We start from the raw sequence: 20,790 nt of genomic DNA on the forward strand, positions 1-20,790 counted from the left end.
TCCGCCGCTCTTGCCGGCGCTACGCAGTCACTCCGAGGCGGCAGATAAGCAGCAGATAGATAACGCCACCCGCGCTGCCTGCCGCTGCCACACTGCAGTGCTTGCAGCCTAGCTCAAGTTACAGCACAGCCCCGCCAGCTCAGCGCCGCGAATAAAGATGACAAAGAACATGGAACAATTCTACCTTCGCTTACACGGGCGGAACTGCGGGGAGCCACAAATGTCCCCACATCCCCAGCCGGGTGGATCCCCGCTGAAAAATGAGCAGGGCTTTGAGGACGTGTTTTAGGAAGCAGCAGGACTGCGATGCACACCTAAACCAGACCCGTCTTTCGCTCTGTGGATGCAAGGAAAGGCGCACCCCGAGCTTCAGGACAGATTTTCAAGATGGCAAGCAACCTCAGGACTGATCCTGCCAAACAGAATGTACATAAAAATAAACCTGTACATGTGCTTATATAAATAAATAAACAAACACGTTTTCTGGCTTCTCGTTAGGGATTTTTCTACACTCCCACAGCAGGAAATTGCCGGCTGCTGCTATTTTTCCTTTCTACCTTTACTAGAGGCGCTATCTCCTGTCTGCAAGGCAAACACGAAGCATCACGGTTGCCGTTCTCCCAGGCAGCAGCACTTTACCCACAAAGATGCATTTTGTACCTGCGCGTTCACTTAGGCAGAAAAAAAAGGGATTGTGGATTCTCTTTCTGTCTGAAAAAATGACGTTGTTAAAGGGATATTCGGCTGGTGGCTGAATACCGCGATGGTGGGACCAGATCATCGCGGTCTTTCCCAACCTTAATGATCCTAGGATGCATTTTAATCTAGTTTTGATGCACACAAGGGCTTGCTTTAGGGGAAAAAAAGATTAGCTGGCACGAGCTCCTGAAGCAGCCCAGGAGGGCGATGCTGGCGGCAGGGCTGGCTGGAGTAGGCGCTCCCGGAGCTCTCTCCCAACCTTCGCGATTCCAGAAAGCGCGGAGGCACGAGCACGGGGCGAGGAACCGGGGAGCCATTCCGCAAGCGGCTCCGTTTTGCCCTCATTTCCCCGTAACTATTTCAGACAGGGTTTGGGTTGTTTTTTTTTTTTTTGCGTGAAACTCGCTGCGGACTCGAAGCTTTGATAAGCATCTTCGTTCCCGGCTGCTTCGTGAGGGAGCGATGCGCAAGGCGAGCCTCGGCCCCCAGCCCCGGCTTTGTGTCGCCCCTCGCCAGACTCCACCTCAGCCCCACCGGGACCCCCCCAAGAGCCCCCCAGGACCCCCCAAAGCCCCTCCAGGACCCCTCGGGAACCTCCCAAGACCCCTCAGCATCCCACCAGGACCCCTCGGGATCCCTCAGGATCCCACCAGGACTCCTCGGGACCCCTCAGGAGCCCCCCAGGAGTCCCTCGGGACCCCCCCCCCCCGCGGTGCCGCACTCACCCCGACGACCACCGTGTCCTCGCCCTTGAACTTGGGGATGAACCTGTCGCCCCGCAGCACCTCGGCCTCGTTGAGGGGCCGAAAGCGGCACATCACCTTGATGCTGCACTCCGCCGGGTCCGCCATGGCGGGGCAGCGCCCCGGCGGGCAGGTGCCGCAGCCGCCCCGCTGCCGGCGGCCGCGGAGGGGCCGCGGAGGGGGCCGGGAGGGCCCGAGGAGGGGCCGGCAGCGGCCGCGGACCCCGCTCGCCCCCCGGCTCGGCTGCGGAGGGCTGAGGGCAGCGGGCGAGCGGCGGGCGCGGAGCCGCCGCCCCCTCAGCGCCCCCGGGGCTTTGTGGCCGCGCCGCAGTCCCGCGGCCCCGCCCCGCGCTGGGCACGCCGGGACGTGTAGTCTGTGAGGCACACCACGGCCCCAAAACGGCCCCAACCGACCCCAAAACAGTCTCGCAACCGCCCCGCAACCGCCCCCCCCCCACCTTGGGGGAGGTTTAGCCTTTCGTCCTCGCTACGGGTTGGGCAGTAACCTGCCCCCCACCTTTATCCTTACAACTCTAAAGCTGTACCCAGCGTGGGGTGCTTTGTTTCTGTCACGCCTGGGGCTGTGGGGTCCCCTTTTTAAATGCGCGTTCTCCTTTCTGAAGCAGGACTGCTCCCGGCCCTAACGGATAGGAACAAAGAAATAGCACCATAAGGCTGCTCTTCTTCCAGGCAGTAAGGGTTCTGGCTTGTGGCAAAGGTTATTCGCCCAGCCCTGCTTCCCATTACCTTTATTTGCTATGACACAAAGCAGAAGGAAGAGCGAAGCCCTGGCCTCGATGAATTAACAAGAAGTTGGTCATGCTGCAGCCTGTGAATCAGCATCTGGGAAAAGCAAAGCCTGGAGCCTGCTCCCTCCCTTCAGGGTTGGTGGTGCCTGCCCTCCGCTCCTGTTTCTTCTGTACCTGCTGCAAGCACCTGCACATTACCCCTGCACTCAGCTGGCGGCCGAGGTTAGTTCACTTCACTGGGTTAAAGTTGCTCAAAATAGCTTAATCTACCACCCTTAGTCTCCCCCTCCATCCTTCTCCCCCCAAAAGTAGCATGACTGCTTAAAGAGAGTGGTTTATGGAAAGCAGGGGCCATCTCCCCAACTTTAACAACTCCGAGCAACTGCTGTAGCTGGATTCCTCCAAACAACAATTTCATTGAATTAACAGGGGACCCGTTTCATTGAATTAGCCTCCCTCACACGAGCTGACAGTGGTCAGTTCTTTGGTATTGCTACAGCTTTCCCCTTTTTTCCAGCCACAGTGGTTGTCCTCATTACCTGGTGTGGATATGAAACAAGCAGGCGAGTTACAAAGGCTCTCCTGCCTCCTGCCCTTCTTAAGAGTAATTACATCAAGGAGAGTTAGCAAGGTGCAGCATATGATAAGACATTATTATAATAATGGGATTTATTCCAATGGATTACCAATTATTTAGTCCTTTTATTTCCCTTATGTTTCAAGCTCTTACCCTGAATAGCAAATTGGTAAGTCATGACAAGTAGGGGCTTAGCCATAAAAGAATTAATCCGTATTTTTCCTCTCTTATCAAGAGCTCATTGTGGAGCAAGATAGGTAAATCTCTATTTTCCTGTTGGAGTAGGTATAATCTGCCATCAGTAAGAATGCACTAAAGAGCCATCTTTTCTTAGCAATATTGTCAAAAATAATATCACATTGTCTGTAGTGCAGATAATACTGTATTGTCCCAAACTTGCTATTTTTACTACTTGACCAGATTACTGTGAGTTGAACAGCCTAGTAGGAACGTGGGTTTTCAGTTAGATTCAGGAATGATCCGAACTTCCTTCAGCTTGAGAGCTTCCAGTTTGTTCCAGACACCCTGCTACCTCACTTAGAGCCTTAAGTGATTGAAGGCACGACCTACAGTTTATTGGGAAATTACATCACAAAAAACATGACCTAGGATGGTATGGAAAAGCACTCATACTCCACTCATAGAATCTTAAGCATTATCACTATCTATTTCTCTCATTTCTGAAGCTTTGCCTTTTTTCGGATTGTATACTTAGAAGAAACACCACTGGAGCCATGCTCTGCTTGGCTTTATTGAGCCACAACGCATCAGGGCATGAGTATTTTCTTGCTACCTGCACCACAAATGTAAAAGAATACAAACCCTTCCTACGACTGTGGTGCAGGTTCTTCAGCTAGATACTAAGCCCATGGTTAAAATCACCTCAGCAGACTTAGAAATGGTTTGACAGCAAGTTCTGACTATTCCTGAAGAAATTCGTAAGCCAACCTCAGCTGGGAGGGTTCACTAAGTGTCCCAGGATGTCAGAAATCTCCTAAAGGATTAACCAATTACCTCCCCTAGGATGGGGGCAAATGGGGTCAACCATAAGAAAACAAAATTTAATTTTTCTGTAGATAACCCCCCCATATGACCAAGCTGTTCAGGTGGTAAGAAAACCCAAAAGAAGGGAGCCATGTAACAGAGGTACTGAACAGCAGCAAAACATGGATTCTGCCAGGGAGATGGTCCCACAGGAATAAGGGAATAGACACCTGGGCATTTCAGAAGTGGAAAAACAATTTCCTATCCACAAAGGCAAAAGAATATTGCTTACTTTCACTGCTTCTGGGCTCCAGGAATGAGCTGTGGAGCTGGGAGATGAAAGCTTCAGGAGAAAAAGAATAACAAGGTTGAATTTCTGCTGTATTTAACATTTCAGTGCAACAAACAGACATCAGTATTGGCCAGTGGAGTAACTTATCAGCAGGGAGAGCAGCTTTAATGTAGATTCCATTGATCCTCGTGCCTCAGCAATGGCCATCAAGATGAAATTTGATGTTTGTCAGTGCTGAGAAGCATCTGTGGGTAAAGAGGTGGTAAAGGATTTCTTTCAGGAGGTACCAAGAGGGCTGGGATGCCCAGAACAAAAGGAAATTTAAGTGTCGAGGGTGGTTACTGTCCCACAGACACCAGAAGACACTGTTAGAAGTACATCAGGGAAAATGCTTACAAACCCAGAACATGTGTTTTATGGGGAACGAATAAATAACTAAGCCAAGCACTGAAGAGCAGGCAATAAAGTGAGCCAAAAAGTGCTGAGAAGGCAGTTAGGAAGAATTGAGGTACAGAAACAATCTGCGTACCCAGGCATCACCAAAGGCAAGGAGGCCTGGTAACAGCTCAGGAGATTTTGGGCTACAGACCATCTGTCCAGGCAAGCTACAAGTTTAATAACAAGCTATATGGGATGTGCATAACTAAAACTCGGTCCCCCGTGACGATTATCCCTTAAGCAATATTTCCTTTGATCAGGCAGGTAATGTCCTCTTTGCTGATCGGGGGCCACAGAAGTTCTTTTTAGTCCCCTTTCTGCAAGTTGTTCCTTTACTTAACTAAACCTTGTGCTTCCTTACTTCACAATCCAACAACACCTGGAGCAATCAAAGCAGAATAAAATACATGGTCCTTACAGCAGTATATAGATCAGTTAAGAATAAAAAAGTAAATAATTGAAGCCAACACACCTTCACAGAAAGGTCAGAGTTTGAAAGAGTACCACCAGTTGACAGATATTCCACCTGAAAGTGTTTGAGCTATGCTAGCAGGGAGTGTAAGAGCAGCCATTGTTTCTGATTTGAAAAACACTTCAAGATACGCTTAAAGTGCATATCTAAGTATGTTAAGTACACACATAAATCTCAGTCTTCAAATAAATTATTCACATTATGCAGTCATATAGAGTGCTTACCCATCTGTAAAAATGGTTTTGCTTAAAAAATTCATTTTTACCACTTTGCATAAAATGGCAACACATTTATTCAATACTCAAAATATTTTTTCCAAGTTACTTTTTTTTTTTAAATTTTGTGTTACTCAATAAACACCCAAAATAAAAGAACTGTAACTTGGAAAAATTGGATTTGCTTTCCTCAATTACAAGAAGCAATACGCAATCATAAAATCAAAAAAAAAATTGCAATTCAGTCAAAAAACAAACCACAAAATCTCCACACTCTTGAATTTTATTGCGAGGGAGAGCAACACATTCACTGTCCAAAAGATAAAGTTGAAAAAAAAGAAAAATACTTTTATCCATTGAGGTCCAGAAAGAGTTAAACAGCATTACAGGCAGATGATGCCATCTTCTGGTGTCACTTACAAAGCTGTTGATTTAAAGCCACGGTGACTAGTCTAGTCAGATCATCATCAGGAAGATGAGGGCTGCTGGGAGTTTAAGCACCGCTTTATCCCCAGGGCAAGGTTCGATGAAATAGCATCAATTCAGGAGCAGTCAGCGAAGCACTAACAGCGAGGGTGGGAAAGCAAGCGCTAGGCTGGCACCGCCTGATCCACGGCTTGCGGCCACCAACCTGTCCCCAGGGCCAAAGCAGGGCATCTGGGGCCGCTGAGGCAGGGCTTTGCTGCCGGGGGGAGCACCGAAAGCCAGAGGGATGCTGCAGAGGTTCTGAACGTGCAGCTGGTACTTGTGCCCGCTCTCCGTCAGTTGTCTCCTGCCCCATTTGCTTTTTGCTAGCCTTATCAGAGTTGCAAAGCTGTATCTGTTCTATGTTTTTTTCATACCGTTATCTGCTACAGTTTAGTGTTAATTATCTCCCCGCCTTCATTTACCCCTTGCTCTTTAATTGATCTGTCTACTTTATCCTCCTGGGTTAATTACAATTGTATTAGTTAAATCAGAGTGCAATGGATTGAAACAAGATGGGACTAAACAGATTTTCCCATTCTTAGTCACAGAAACTGTCCTATCTTTGGAAAACAAACAGTGTAACAAGGGTGCGGGGAAAAAAACAATTCTGCCGCAGGTAAGGCTCAAGATACCTCATTTTCTGCACAGGGTATTTTGGGCAATTAGGTCTCTTCAACCATGTTTGCACATCCACTCCTTTAAGAGGGTTGTGTTCACTAGCAGGAGGATAAACACACAGGTAAGTGCTTGTTAAGCTAGGTGTTTAAAAGGACAGAGCAACATAAGTATTGCAGCCCGTTTCAAACTCATCATATTCTTAGCCAATGGACTTTCTTACCAAACAGAGATGAAATCAATATTATACCCTCTCAAAAGTGCAACTTCGCATTCACCTTCTTGCCATTTAAGTGAAGCTTTGCAAGATATTTACCCAAATGTATTCCCATTTCTTACATACGCTGTTCTCACACTGTCACTGACTTACTAAAAAGAAATGCTGCCATTTAAATGCATTTAAGCGCTCTACGAATAGCTGTTAGGTTGGTAAAGGTCGGTAGGCTCGGAGGCAGACTGCAATTGCTCGTATCTAAGGTCTTCAACATAATGAGTTGGTTGCATTAGAAGAAAAATATTTATCCTCCACTTGCTTTTGTTCAAATGCAAACACTGATCTTAATAGCTAACCCAAACTATAGTGCCTGATCTGCTGCTACACACGAAACAGCTCTGCCTGTTAGATACGTCTTTCCTTCCTTCCCTCTCTTCCGAGTAGTTTACTGCGAAGGTGTGCTTTAATTTATGAAGGTTACTCTCCATCTTTCTAAGATAAAGTCTGAACACTGCAAAACCTAAAAATAGAAGTAGGGAATTGAGATTTGAAACTGTTTCTCTGAAATCAAATCCAGGAAGTCGACTGCCATGACTAACCTGCGTTAGGAGTGCTTAGTGCGCTGCAGCCTTCAGAGCCCTCTCGTTGGAAGGTGGGAATTCCTACCAGGACGCTTTATTCTAGAGGTCTGAGCAGTTCTTCCCAAAAGGTGCTGGAAATTGAGACGGTGCTGACTAGCTGTGAGCATGATGCTGAGTCCACTTCAGGAGAAATCGGTCACCCCCTGGAAGGCTGCCTGAGGATTCTGCTTTAAAAATCAGAATTACTGTGAAAAGGAAATAGGAAAGCTGTTATTCCCCACAAAGGAGCTGGAAGCAGAGGAAAATGGACTATCGGGGAAGGAAGAGAAGTCTCAAAGTCAGAGCCTCAGGACAACAGCAGAGGGCTGTAATAAGCATCTTGTTCATCAGGGGAAAAACCAACAACCTACAATCTCCTATTGTAGAGGTTGAAAGAAAAGAGATGGCTCTGAAAATAGAATAGCATATTGTTTAGATGATATTCGGAAAGGGGAAGAAAAGTACTACAGCAGAATTAGAAGCGAAATGGGGTAATAGTTTTTCAGACTTTTAACACAACCATGCTGTAACATCATCTGTGGTACAGTGGGAAGGAAGGAGAAGAACAGCAGAAAAGTCCTCCATTTTTCTGGAGTCGGTTTGTAACAGTTTTCTTGCTTCAGGAGGTGCATCCAGCACCTGCGGAGCTCTCAAAAGTACAGCTCAGGAGACAAAACAGGACTTCTGGAAGTTCTCAGCTTTAACATTTAAATGCTAAGCAGTGAGGCCGAATATTAACAGATTAAAATCTGGTTCAACCCCACCTGAGCTCATCTTCCTCCCCCCCATCAGAACAATCAGTACTTGGCTTCATACAGTGAAAGTTAACATTCGAAAGTCACAATGCCTGCAGTTAAGCACATATCAAAACTCAACAGTTCACCTATAGATTAAACGCATTAGATAAACACAACTAGAAAAAGAATCAGTTTTCTACAGAATCTGAAATTTCAAGTACGGCTCCACATATTACACCTGAAGTCCAATATAAAGTGTTTTAGACAAACTAAATTCAGAAAATCTTACCCAAACGATGTTCCTGAATACATAACAAAACAGAAACCACTATTCCAATCAGATTGCAGCTATGCATTATGTTCAAATAAGGGAATTCAAAAAGAATGGCATACTTTCAATGCACACTTTTAATACAGTGCACACAAACAACTCAGTTATTGGTATTCCCCGCTGTATTCTGTGTCAGGAGAATGTAGAAGACTCACTTTTTTTCCCTCTAAAGAAATATTTCTACAGACCACAGTGTTGTTCATCACTCTCCTTTTCTGGCACTTCAGGCCCACAATTAATTACTAGAAATTCTTAAGACTATTATAGTTCTACTTCACCGTAAAGCTACATCAGTCCTAATACTTTAAATGAAACTCATTCACCATATGGCACACTTACCTTCGGAGTTCAGGAAATCCTTTTCTCCACCTCATACTTTTCCAGAATCTATTAAAAGCTAGAAGCAGCAGCTAAAGGTTTCTCAAGTAATTAGATGAGGATTAGACTATATCAAATCATAGATACATAGCAACCTGAGAGACATTGTCAGTCCAATTTACCACGAAAGTGATCTACATTTGTAGTAGAAGAGCATCTACTACAGAGCACAGGAGCTCTAATTTGCAAAGCATACAGCTTTCAATCTGCAGAAGAAAGTGACTTTACGTTTTTATTAAACCACAAAAAGGTTTTGGGGCTAAGTTACAGAATAAGGTTATTTTTAGGTATCAAGGAGAATAGCTCTTTTCTGACTCACACTTGCAACAATTCTGCTTCCAAAAATTTAATTCCTGCTTCAGACTACATAATCATTGTTCCCAGAAGGGAATCTCGTTCTACAGAAAACTTCAGACAGACATGAAAGGATCATGTACAGTGCGCACCTGGTCAGAAAATGGCAGTTCCAATCGAGGTATGATGCAGAAAGGGATGGATAAGCGTGCACTTGCACACAGGCCTCTCCCTCATGCTGAAAACCCCAGTCCTGCCGCTATGTTTTGCCCGATCAAGTCAGTAACACCGAAGTGTCACGCGTCCCTCCGAGTATTCTCCAAAGATACAATCCAATATTCTCTCTCCTTGGGGACTTGACAGTGAATAGAAAATAAAGCACCTGTTATGCAAAAACTGCTTGATTTTAGACATCTGAATTTCCAACAAGCTCTCAGTGTTTAACTGCCCATTTTTAACTCACAGAACCTAAGACAAAGCACATTTAAACACAACTGAGATCAAGAGAAGCTCTCTATATAAACATTTAAGAGAAAAAAATATATTGACTTCATGACACAGGGTAAAAATCACACTTTTACTTTTTTAAAAATAAAGGTGCACAAGTTACTCTTTTAGATACTTTAAAGAAAAATCAAAACACCGAACTGCAATGCTAACTGCAGTCCGACTAGAATTGGCTCTCAGAAAAGAGCACATATCTACGCCTACATCACCTCTTCACAGGGGTAATAATTCGTTCCAAACTTCAGGAATATAAATTACAAAAACTAGCAGAAAATTAATCTGTGGGCTTTACTTTGCATGGTCCCCTGCAACTGATCAGCAACATACTTGTTTCTGCCAAAGTATGTCTTACAGGAAACAAATCTTCCAGCTCCAAGTAATTTCCTTCAGAAGCAAAAGTACTTAATGTAATGATCTGACACCTGGCAACCATTATCTGGTGAAGCCCTGTGAAGGTAATCCAACCTTGGGGCTGGCTAGACAATGTCCTGAGGCTCCCTCCAACCACCAAGATTCTGTGATCTATAAGAAACATGGAACATTACCCAAATCACAAGTGGAGAACCAAACGGTCGAAAATTCAAATGGTTTGACCAAGAAAATTCCTGAGGTTATAATATCTGGCAGAACAAGAAATTGTCCCTTGTCCTGATTATTTCCAAGTCTACTGGACCATCCCTCCCCTACTGTATACTTTAAGAGCCAGTAAATAAATCACAAACTGAAACCTTTTGGAGAATTAAGTGCACATGCTCCAGTCAGTCATCGAGACCTCTCACATCGTCTAAAACTTACACTAGCATTGCTTGCACATTGTGAAATAAACACATATGCAACGTGTCCATGTTTTGATATGTATTTTTATTTCCCTGCAGTTTTCACTTATCAAGAACAAGTAACAGGGAAAGTTGTCTGAACTAGTGCATAAACAAACATTCTGAAACACCACTACACGTATCTAATTTACAAGAACCGTATAAAAAAAGTCACTAAAACACTACACTACGAAGGTGTCCAACGCTTACAGTCAGACTTTTTCCAACCCGTTACTTGCCTTGTAGCCACAGGAAAACTCTCCAAAATTGAAAAGACAATCTTGCCACAACCCTCCCTCCCCCCCACCACCTGGGATGGCTCGATATCTAGACATCCAATAATTATTGCAATGATATATAATGCAATACATACCTGGTAAAATATCCTTTATGTGGTGTGTTACAGTTTTAAAGCCGGTTAAAATATGCAGTCTTCAGATAAAATGTAATCAGTTGAAAATTTTCTCGTATCTGCACAATTTCATGTGTGCTAGATGCATAATTTTCCTAGTCAGTTTTTTCTCCTGTGTAATTATTTTTTATAAACTGGTATTATAAATAGAAATATACATTCAAAATATATGGAAAAGTGAGTTACTACATTAAATTTGCATGTATCGATCCATCCCTTTCCCCTGCACAGTAATAGAAAATACTATTTTGCCTTGAACTTCATATTTGACAGTGAAATGCCACTAAAGTATTTACCAAAAAGTCCATCTAGTCAAATTGTGAAACAAAATGAACCAAGTGAAAACTTTACATTTCCTTTAGAAAAAAATTACAAGAATTTTGTCTCCTAGCTATGAATCTTTAACTTTTTTTTTAGACACAAAGTTGGATTTATTTGTACAAGATACAAAATGTAAACATGGCAAAATAAATAGTTAAAACAAGTGATGCAGGATCCCATTTCATGCTCATGATCCCATTAAAGAATTATTTTTTTAATCCATTCAGTTGCAAATTCAAGTGCAAAAGCATGATGATGAATATCTACTATTCAAGTAACAGAAATAATATTGATGATACAAATAAACTATTTTACAAGGTAGTGATTTTCCCAATTTTACAAAATTTACATTATATATCGACTTAATACACGATATAATGATAGTCCATTTAGGTCCATTTTAGTTCTCTGTGATCCACAGAGTGCTGTATTTTGCATTCAGTTGGAATATAAATGACTACACCATTAGCACAGGTTGAGACACTGGTTTGGGGTTATGTCACTTCCATTGCTACTGTTGTCTCTGCTATGCCATTTAAACCCAGTCGTTCTGGTTCATGGTTCTCTCTGCAACAGAAGAAATATTCAATAATTACAGGTAGAACAAACATACTTCCTTAGGCAAATTTCAATGATTTCTTACAGGCTCTATGCGTTTTTACACGGCTGTTACTTGGATCAGGGACAAACCTTAACACGTACACTAGAAACAGATCGTACAAAACTAAATACTGGCATTTAAGAACTGCTTTTGCTCCATTAACACTGCAGTCCCTTCTACAAGATTAACAAAGGCAATCCAACTTCATTTATTTAACTGTAAATTACCATCCTAAATTATGGGTAAGAGTAATAAAAAGTCTCCTGGAGGAACAAAATCAAGATAGGGCAATATGACTCGGTATCAACTACCAATTATTCTATTAGTGAGCAAGGCATTGTTCTAACCTGTGTTTTTTTCTCCTGTTCAGTTTCAGCACTAGCACAAGAAATCTTATTTTCTTTCTGAATTTATTACCATCCCCTGGAGAGAAGCCTAAGGCCTATTCAGCCAAGGTGGTACTTTTTCAGGCACTTGCTGACACTACTTGAAACATCCCTCTGACTTTATGGAAATAAGAGCTGAACACACTAATGCTATAGAGGTATGCTTTAAAGCACAATTACTAATTTAAGAACAGCTTTTCCTCACTCTATGCAGTGACTACATTATACATGTGATTTTGCATCTCAGCAGCTCTTTTTAAGATCTCCAGAAGCATCGAGAAATAATCCATAAGCCACATTCGCTAATGCCCTTTATCTGATTTCTTAATCCATGAACAGACTTAACTTTTTTGAGCATCATACCATCCAGCAGAGGCATTCAAAACAAAGTCCAAATACTGCCCTTTTTAGTAAACTTCGCCAACTGCAAGCTCCTGCCACTCCTGTCAAATATCTAGTTAAGTATCCCAAAATGATAATGCTGCTAGTCAATATGAATTTTGTATATTCTTATATGAATAATTCTATATATTCTTAAAGTATTTTATCTATATAAGATGCAGGCTGACTCATATCTATTTTCTGTTTACACATATAAATATGTGTATACACATATGTATGTATAAAATCGATGCCAGTCTGCATCTTACAATATAGCTACATAGAGCTGTAGAGAGAACGTGTAGAGTTTGAAAGTCTGCAATGAGAAGGGACAAATGAAAATGGTTATAATGAAGCCATTTAAACACGTTGAAGTTTACCAAAACCAGTGTGCCAAAAATCAGCAGAAGCTATCCGGGCATTAATCTGCAAAAAGACAGTATTGCATCGGCTCTTATCGTTTGTCATAGTCCTGCTGAAGATGCCAGCAGCTGGATGTTTTTGTGCGGCTGAAGCTATTCTGAGGAATCTCAGAGGGGGAAATTATGCTATTTAGTGCTCTTGTGGGGAGCTGGGCGCGTCTGAGCAGACATTCAGGTAGCACGAGTGTAAGACAGAATTGTGCACCAGCGTGCTACACACTTACCTTGCTATACTGCTGATGGCACTGCTAGGAGTTACCTTTGGCACTCTGTCCATACTGGCAGCAACTGTGGCAAGTTTTAAGGCTGTTGGCGACGGTGCTGAAGTCCTTGTATTGATATGCACATTGACTGGAGAAACAACACTGACATTGTTGAGGTGCACTGCGTTAGTCAGGCAAGAATTGTTCATGGGAAGCGTTTGAGGGCTGCTTGTGCACAATGCTGGAATTAAGTGGTTTGTGGTGGTGTGGCCAACTGTCCTTACAAGCTGTACAGTTGAAATCCCTGGGCTGGATGATAAAGCCATGTTGGTGGAGTACAACGTTCTAGAGGTTCCTGTTACAAAGAAAGTGTTAGTAATTAAAAATACGCCATTACTTAGATTCAAAGTCAAAGATTAAACCCCAGTGGTAACGTTTTAAGCATACATGTCACTGGAATTCTGCATGTAGGTTGTTTTCAAGATTTGAAAAAAATTTTAGAAACAAGTTTAAGAAACAAATTTTAGAAACATTCCCAGTTTACACTAACGATCTTAAAAATTTCATTCACAAAACTATCAGAAAGTAAAAGAGATGACAGTATCACAAAGAGGTTTTGTATTGCTCAACTTTCTGTACCCCATTTTAGGTGTCTTAAATTAAGGGGCAACATTCCCCGGAAAAGTAAATCAAATGGCTCACACCTCAGCTAGGCAACACAGAGACCAACACAGAAGCCAAGTTTTGACGCTTTGAAGCGCCTCCTCGCTTCCCACCTTGTTTGAGTGGCAACACAGATGTTCTGGGGACCAGCATCCCTCAAGGAAGCAGAGCTTGGGGTACAGGACCAGGCAATACAGAAGCCCCCTTCCAGAGTATGCAGCAATGCTGTCTGCACTACTGAGTGGTGGGAAACTCAGGGTTCAAATTTCAGCTAAAATCAGGCACAGCTTATATTCAACCCAAAGGTACACAAGTTTCCTCTTGGTATCCTTGGTATTCACTGATCTGTTTTTGATAACAGTGGAACGAGGCACGTTTTTTCCCTATTCCTGCAAAAAGCTGTCTTCAACCAACGTTTCCTAATTTAAGTCTTCCTATATGAAACTGGAATAGCTATTTTACATCACTGCCATTTACAGCTTTGGAACAGTAACAAATCTAATTTTATGTGCATATTTGCAATGTTTTTCATCAGCCACAAAGCTGCTATCAGCATGGTACACTACCACGTGCCTGATCTTATCCCCCTCAAAACACTGCCCTCTCAGATATGATATTACAGCAAGTTATACATAGTTTTCTTTTTCTTTCCTGGAACCGTTCCACTATATTGATTTTATTCAGCTGTGGTTTTTTCTCTTCTCTATTCATTTCATTTCATCATTAACCCAGCCTGGCAGAAGGTCTATAAAACTAATCACGACATTAGCTATTAGAACAAATTACTACGAAAGCCTTTTATTTGTTATGGCAAATTCCAAATAACATTTCTCTCTTGGTAACATGGCAACTGCACCAGCATGACCAGCACTGCTCCTTTGATAACAGAGGGCCAGAAGTGAGGGGTTGAAATAAGGTAGTGAATGCCACTCTATACACTTCTGCCTAAATTTGGAAGGAATCCTATATGCAATGAAGTCTGAAACCTACAGTAATGTCAGAAGAATTGCTAAAAGTAGTTGATTAGTAGAATTTCATCTGAATATGGAAGTGAAATAATGACCAAACAACACAGCAACTTCTCTTACTTTCTTTTAAAAGCATTTAACTATTTTTAAGCATATTTTTAAAAGTGTCAGTGTGTAATTAAAGTGCTATCAGTCATGTTTTTGATCATAACAGATTTTTAAGAGATAAAGCCTACAAAAGAAAACAGAAATTATGTTTACAATACCAAGGGTAAAAAACACAGTTATTACCATACTAACCTGCAGGTCATTGCACAAAATTATTTAAAAGTAATATTTAAAACTGTAGCTGCTACTACTACTACTACTACTACAACGAACTCAAATACATTATTTTGAAAATACGAAATAGGCCAGCTTGACATATTCTCAACCCTGCAGAAGATCACAAGTTTTAAGAAATCATCACCTGAAGGCTGGACAACACCATTAATATTGTTGTGGCTGGTGTTTTGTTCCTTCGTTACCTCACTGCGACTCGGAGCAGGTGCACTAACCACTGCAGATGCAGCAAAGTGGGCACTGGCTGAATCAAGCGTTTTTGACATACAGTCAGAGGTGCTGGAGCCCTGCAGGAAAGGAAAAAATACATATTTTTATTTCTTTATAATTATGCAAGTACAAAGAAAAATACCACATTTGGATTACCACACTTGGATTGTTGTAACACCCAATTACCAGCAAATAAATAAGTCTCTTGCTCAACTTTTAAAGCACAGTCATAGTATCCAGATAAAGAACCCCCCCCAACAGGTTTTGATGTTCAAGTTTAAAAAGTCCTCATTCAAAATAGAGAAAACAAAGGTAGTCTGTGCTGTAGCTGGCACAAATATCTTCCAGGCATAAAGTAAACTGGAAAAGCATTTTGACCAAAACCTGTTCTATATTCCTTCTGAACTGTAACGTATTTATTGAATTGTTGTTATATCTAGGCTTGTAAGAGATTAAAACCACAGTAAGCAAAAGGAAGATGGAAGCATGTGACAATTTTTAAGGTGCATTACCTGTGCTTTCGGATGTGTCTGTTGCGAGGAATGCTGAGATTGCTGTTTCTGTTGAAGCTGAGCAAGTTGTTGCCTCTGCATTTGGACTAACTGCTGTTGATGTGTCTGAAATTGTTCTTCTGTGATACCCCCTGTTACTACGGAAAAGAAAGGGAAGCCGGTGTGAAATATGCCTGCACAAAACAAATACAGCTAAGATGCAAGAATGGGCCAGTGCTGGATAACAAGTGGGTGAGAGCAACTTATCCTGTGTTAGATGCTTGCAAAGATTTTCATGTATTCCTATGTAAAAGGGAGGCCACGCTAAGCTTGTTCATAGCGTTCTTTTAACATCGATTCAACTTATAACAAAAGGATTCACAGCTTTCTCTGCTTTTAAGCAGCCTCGATCTTTGGTAGTTGTCCCTCCAGCAGCTTGAAGCAAAAGCTTTGAGAATTCTCCTCCTGGTTTGCAGAGAACGAGAACGCCCTAAAAATCACGCTGAGGAAGAAGTACACTAAGCTCAGCTCTCACAGTAAACATCTGTGAGTTTATTTCAGTAAAACTTTCCTTCCTATAGTCCTTAACTGTTGCCCTCTCCTCTGATACCAGAAGGTACTACGTGAAGGAAGCACAGCCCTAACATTCAAGAACACCTACTTCAAGAGCAATGTGTTCTGTAGGTGCTAGCTTGCATGGGTCGCTTGTATGGCTGTATACCAGCTATTTAAGTACACATCAATCCTCACTTGAAAGGATGGGAAACTAATATACAACAACAAAGCTAATCTCCATGTCTAAAACAATGTTTGCAAATACCACAGAGCAATGTTTACTTAGCAAATCCAGTCTGACCTTCCAATTTCACACTTTGCTTTTTGCTGAAGAAAATGCTGAAGCTTCACCTGAACGGAATTTTCTTTCCTATTAAACTTGCTCCATTGAAAAAGTTTGAGTGACATACTGAATTTATTTGCAAGAAGCAAGTTAACACTACCCCAGTGGTACCATACGTCCAACAAGTAAGGAAGGGAATGGTGCAGTCAAGAAAAGACGTTTTCAATATTCCCCATCTACCCACCCAAGAATTGCAAATACGATAAATTCAAAATACTGCTTAGTGTTTAGTGTTAAACCTGAGTTTTGTGCAGGCAGTACTAACCTGAAAACTAAGTTTTCCTAGGAAAAAGTAAACAATTCATTTTTCAAAGATTCCTGTTAACTATACTTCAACATTTTGAACTGTATTTTTCGAAGAGTGAAGCTGTCATTCATCTCAAACACTTGCATTCTGCAGGAACATCATTTATCTCATCAACAGACAAGGAGCTAACAAAATCCGAAGTGAGCTACCTTTCAGGGTCTGGGCTTTTCATTTACTAGCTGCAGTACTCCTGTAGTACGGCTGTCCTGAAATTCTCTTCTGAGGAGGTGCCAAAGTGAAGACTGGCTATTTAGAAATTACTAGGGAAACCTCTTCTCTACTGCTACATCATTAAAACAAGCTTCAACTATGTAAGGAGGGCACTTACTCCCATGATTTATACCATTAACCCTATTAGATTATTGGGATTTTACTACCAATTCCAACGTATTCTAAAAATCCCTCCCCCCGTTAGTTGTGCTGAGTTTGCTCCCCATGAAGACTTTTACCTATTACCACAAGCATTTAACTCCCAGTTCAGTCAGCAAAACCTGCTAGGTTCCCTCAGAACAGGCTCCCAAAACGTGTTTCGTTACTAAAGGCAACAGAGCCAAGAACAGCGTTATGGAACATTACGTATGTATGTAATTCTATTTTTAAGCTCTGAGGTAACAAGTTCCAGAACATCTTTTGTTTTGTTAAAAATATTTTAGAACCAGCTTATATGTCATGCAAAGAGATGTCTAAAATACATTTAGCCACAATTAGCTATTATTTGTCTGCAGTACAGGGGCATTTATCTAGACTCAAAGTCCCACTCTGCTATGAATTGTGAAGACAATACAGAAAACAGGCTCCACTGCAGACCATCATCCAGTTTAAGGCTAGCCTCTGTATCAATCGTATGTTTTCAACCTCCTCCTCCTCTCAGTTTGACACGAAGCCATGGAACACACAGTTACAGGTACAGGGAAGATCACTGTAGTAATGTCATGATTGCTTCCTCTGCATTTACGTGTTTAAATTCCACCCGGTTCGGTACCTGTCACCGGATGTTTATTCGGTCACACTGAGCTCGGCTGTTATAAAACAGCAGATGTTCACTAGCACATTTACTATCATTTCCTTTTGCAAAAAAAAAAAACAAATTAAGGGTCTTTAAAAAAACAACTTCTACAATACCCCAAGGTAGCCTTCAAGGTCGTAGGTAAGTACAAGTGTCCTACACTTCTCATAAAAGCTTCTATTTACCAGAATTACCATTTCCACTGCTAATGGGATTTTTCTTTTTAGTTATTTTATCAGTCTGGCTGTAGTGAAGTACTACAACAGAAAAACATAAGAAGTTAATGTGAAATTCAGTCTTTTAGTTTCCTCTCCTCCTCCTTCACATCTTAGGCTTAGATTAGTATGTCATTTCTCTTAGGATTTGAAGGCTTTAATCAAAGATCATTTATCAGGCTGCCCGAAAAGGTAATACTTCATTAATCTAATTACTTCTACATGGTATTTAATTCTGGAAAAAAATACCTCTAAAAGGTAAACGCATGTTCCATAAGCCAAATTCTTCAGCTGAGAATGCTAGTTGTCTTTTGTATCTAGGGCCATGGTAACTAAACAGATACCATTCGAGTGGGTCACTGCAACTGGCAGCTGAAGCAGACTGGAAGCCAAACACAACACAGTGTCCTGCAAACTGCTGAAAATTCTGCCTGAAGTCTACATCTTTCTTCAGCTCCATAAGGGAGGTGAGTCGCACTCTGGGAATTCAGACAGCCAGTTAAATATTAGTTTGCCGATGGCAGTAGTGCCATCTGTAAGTTCCTTTAAGTTCCTCCTAACTTCCTTCCTCCACCACCTATCCTAATTACCAGCTGCATCCCGTCAGCACTTTCATTTTAGGTTAAACAGAATTCTTCCAAAATTGGCTTTGGCAAAGAGACAAGCTTAGCTTTTCAGATGTAACATACAAGACTTCAGAAAGTTTACACAACTGATCAAAGGGATAAGATGGTTTCAGTGACCTTGTCTCAGAGTTCCTCAAATTCAGTTCTCCCATTTGGGGTTGTTACAACACAAGCAAGAAAAGAAAATTAGCGTGGAACAGGGGCTCTTTAGTCATGCACCGATTAGGCACTTTCAAGAAAAGACTACAGACTCTAAGTCTTCCTTGCTGCTTGTACAGTGCCTAGCATTTGGGAAATTCCATTGTAACCATTGTTTTATTTAATATTAAGTGAAAATATGATGCAGAATTAACTTTAAATATTCTTGTGCACTGAAAACCAAAGCAACTCCAAGCCTTCTCTAAACTAAAACCAAATAGGTTTAGTACTGTCATTGTTTCCTCCACACATTGCTTTATGCTTGCAGGTAAATCTCTTCTAAAATGAACTCATTTCAACAATCATCTCTCTAACAGAATTATTTTAGTAAGTCCAGTAGTGGTAGCTTTGTTGACTTAATGCACCACCAGACTTGGATTAGCCCTTTTAAAATTAATTTGCTATTTACTAAGGAGCAAGTCTAAAACTGTAGTTCCTTTTGGTGGCTCAATTACTTGGTAAAGAATTCTGTTACCTTATGGCATCTGATCTTTTAATAGAATTACCAGATCTGTTTTGGAATTTGAATCTGGAAAGGAAAAGGTCTTCCAAAACCGTAAACTGCATAACGTACTGCAACTACTGAGGTATCACTATTCTCACCCGAATGTAGTCTTCAGACAGACTGTCAGGATTATACAATGTAAATAAGTTACCATTTCTCTACGAAGTGGCTTAGAACCATCAGATTTTGTTTTATGCATTTTAACATGTTCCTCTATTACCTCTACTATCATTAAAATAGGTATTGCCCTATTCTTTCATTTTAGATCTTTCCCTAACAGCTCAAATCCTAAAGTATGAGTGCTAGTAATCATAGTAATTATGAGCTCTGTCATTAATTTACCATGTAGCAACCAACGATTTTCTTCTTTAGTCTTGATGAGACTGTTACCTGATTAAGAGCTTTTTTTCCTATGTATACGCAGTTCCCTACCAAAACAGGGCCCTTCCCTCCCACCCCCCCGCCTTCGCTGAACAAACTGCTAAAATGCTGTTCTCATTTTTGTTTTATTACATGCTATCCGTCCCCTAGCTATTACATACTAAAGCCAGGTACGGATATTTAACAAATCTCTTCAACCTTTTTCTTTCACCCAGATACATCAGCTTCTACCTCAAGATATCCTCCTCCGTTTTTTAGGTGTACTCCATCCTCAGGAAAGAGATGTGTCCACAGCAGCATTCAAAGCCTTACAAGTTTACATCTAGTTAGTCCTTCGATAATCTATTGATACTTATTATACTATCATCAAAAATTCTACAGAAAAATCAACTTATCCTGTATCTTTTTAAGCAACTTTCCTTACCTTGATGCCATCATACTTTTTTCATTCAAACAGAAATCTTGCAGTATTACTTGCTCCTCTTACATAAAGAACTATCAGCAAATTCTTCGTTGTTCCTTACAGCTTATGGTCCATGCTTCACGTCCTTAACTCTGACAAATAGTATTCCCTTCTATTTTCTGCATTTGCTTTAACACCACATCTCTCGATTCTTATCAATAATCCCATCACACAAAACTGCCCCTTTCTGCTACAGGTGCAACTCTCCAGCCCTTCAAGTTCCTTACAAAAAGAAATTATACAAAATATGATCATAGCACATCATATCCGTTCTCTTCATACAGCAGCAAATTATTCTCGTGCAAATCTCTCCATGAGAGAGAACACAACATAAAGGTTGCAATGACTACATCGAAAAATAAATGAAGTATAGAAGTATTAGGCTGGAATAAGCATTCTGTGCTTATGTCAGTGCTATACTGATGTTATTTAATAAGCTAACATGCAATCTTTTAAAATCATAATGTAAAGAAAATTGATTTTGTCTTCAGGAAATTTAATTTCTACACATGAATTTCTAGAGGTATGTTATTAAAGATTAAATTCCAAATCCTCCAACTGACTTTGAGATGGACCATTCCACATCCACATGAAGTTCATTGCGGGATTCGGAATCAGCCTATTGTATCCTCTGATTATCCTGT

At 41.4% G+C, this 20,790-nt stretch overlaps 2 protein-coding genes across 3 annotated transcripts in view; both read right to left on the minus strand.

Annotated features, from left to right (window-relative positions):
- The window catches only part of KIF5C (kinesin family member 5C), a 69,963-nt gene extending 68,230 nt beyond the window's left edge, over positions 1 to 1,733 (minus strand). Inside the window, exon 1 of the mRNA XM_083842695.1 lies at positions 1,425 to 1,733. Coding sequence (XP_083698821.1) covers positions 1,425 to 1,550 — 126 coding nt within the window. The 5' untranslated portion in view covers positions 1,551 to 1,733. The remainder of the gene's footprint in view (positions 1 to 1,424) is intronic.
- An 8,441-nt stretch (positions 1,734 to 10,174) lies between these two features.
- Positions 10,175 to 20,790, minus strand: part of EPC2 (enhancer of polycomb homolog 2) — a 41,277-nt gene continuing 30,661 nt past the window's right edge. For both annotated transcript variants that reach the window (XM_083842696.1, XM_083842697.1), the window contains exons 11-14: positions 15,569 to 15,705; positions 14,974 to 15,133; positions 12,895 to 13,228; positions 10,175 to 11,447 (exon numbers count right to left, since the gene is read on the minus strand). In XM_083842696.1, the coding sequence (XP_083698822.1) occupies positions 11,375 to 11,447; positions 12,895 to 13,228; positions 14,974 to 15,133; positions 15,569 to 15,705 (704 nt within the window). In that variant the 3' untranslated portion in view covers positions 10,175 to 11,374. The remainder of the gene's footprint in view (positions 11,448 to 12,894; positions 13,229 to 14,973; positions 15,134 to 15,568; positions 15,706 to 20,790) is intronic.

This window comes from Anser anser (genome assembly GCF_964211835.1).
Source record: "Anser anser genome assembly, chromosome: 6".
Lineage (NCBI taxonomy): Eukaryota > Metazoa > Chordata > Aves > Anseriformes > Anatidae > Anser > Anser anser.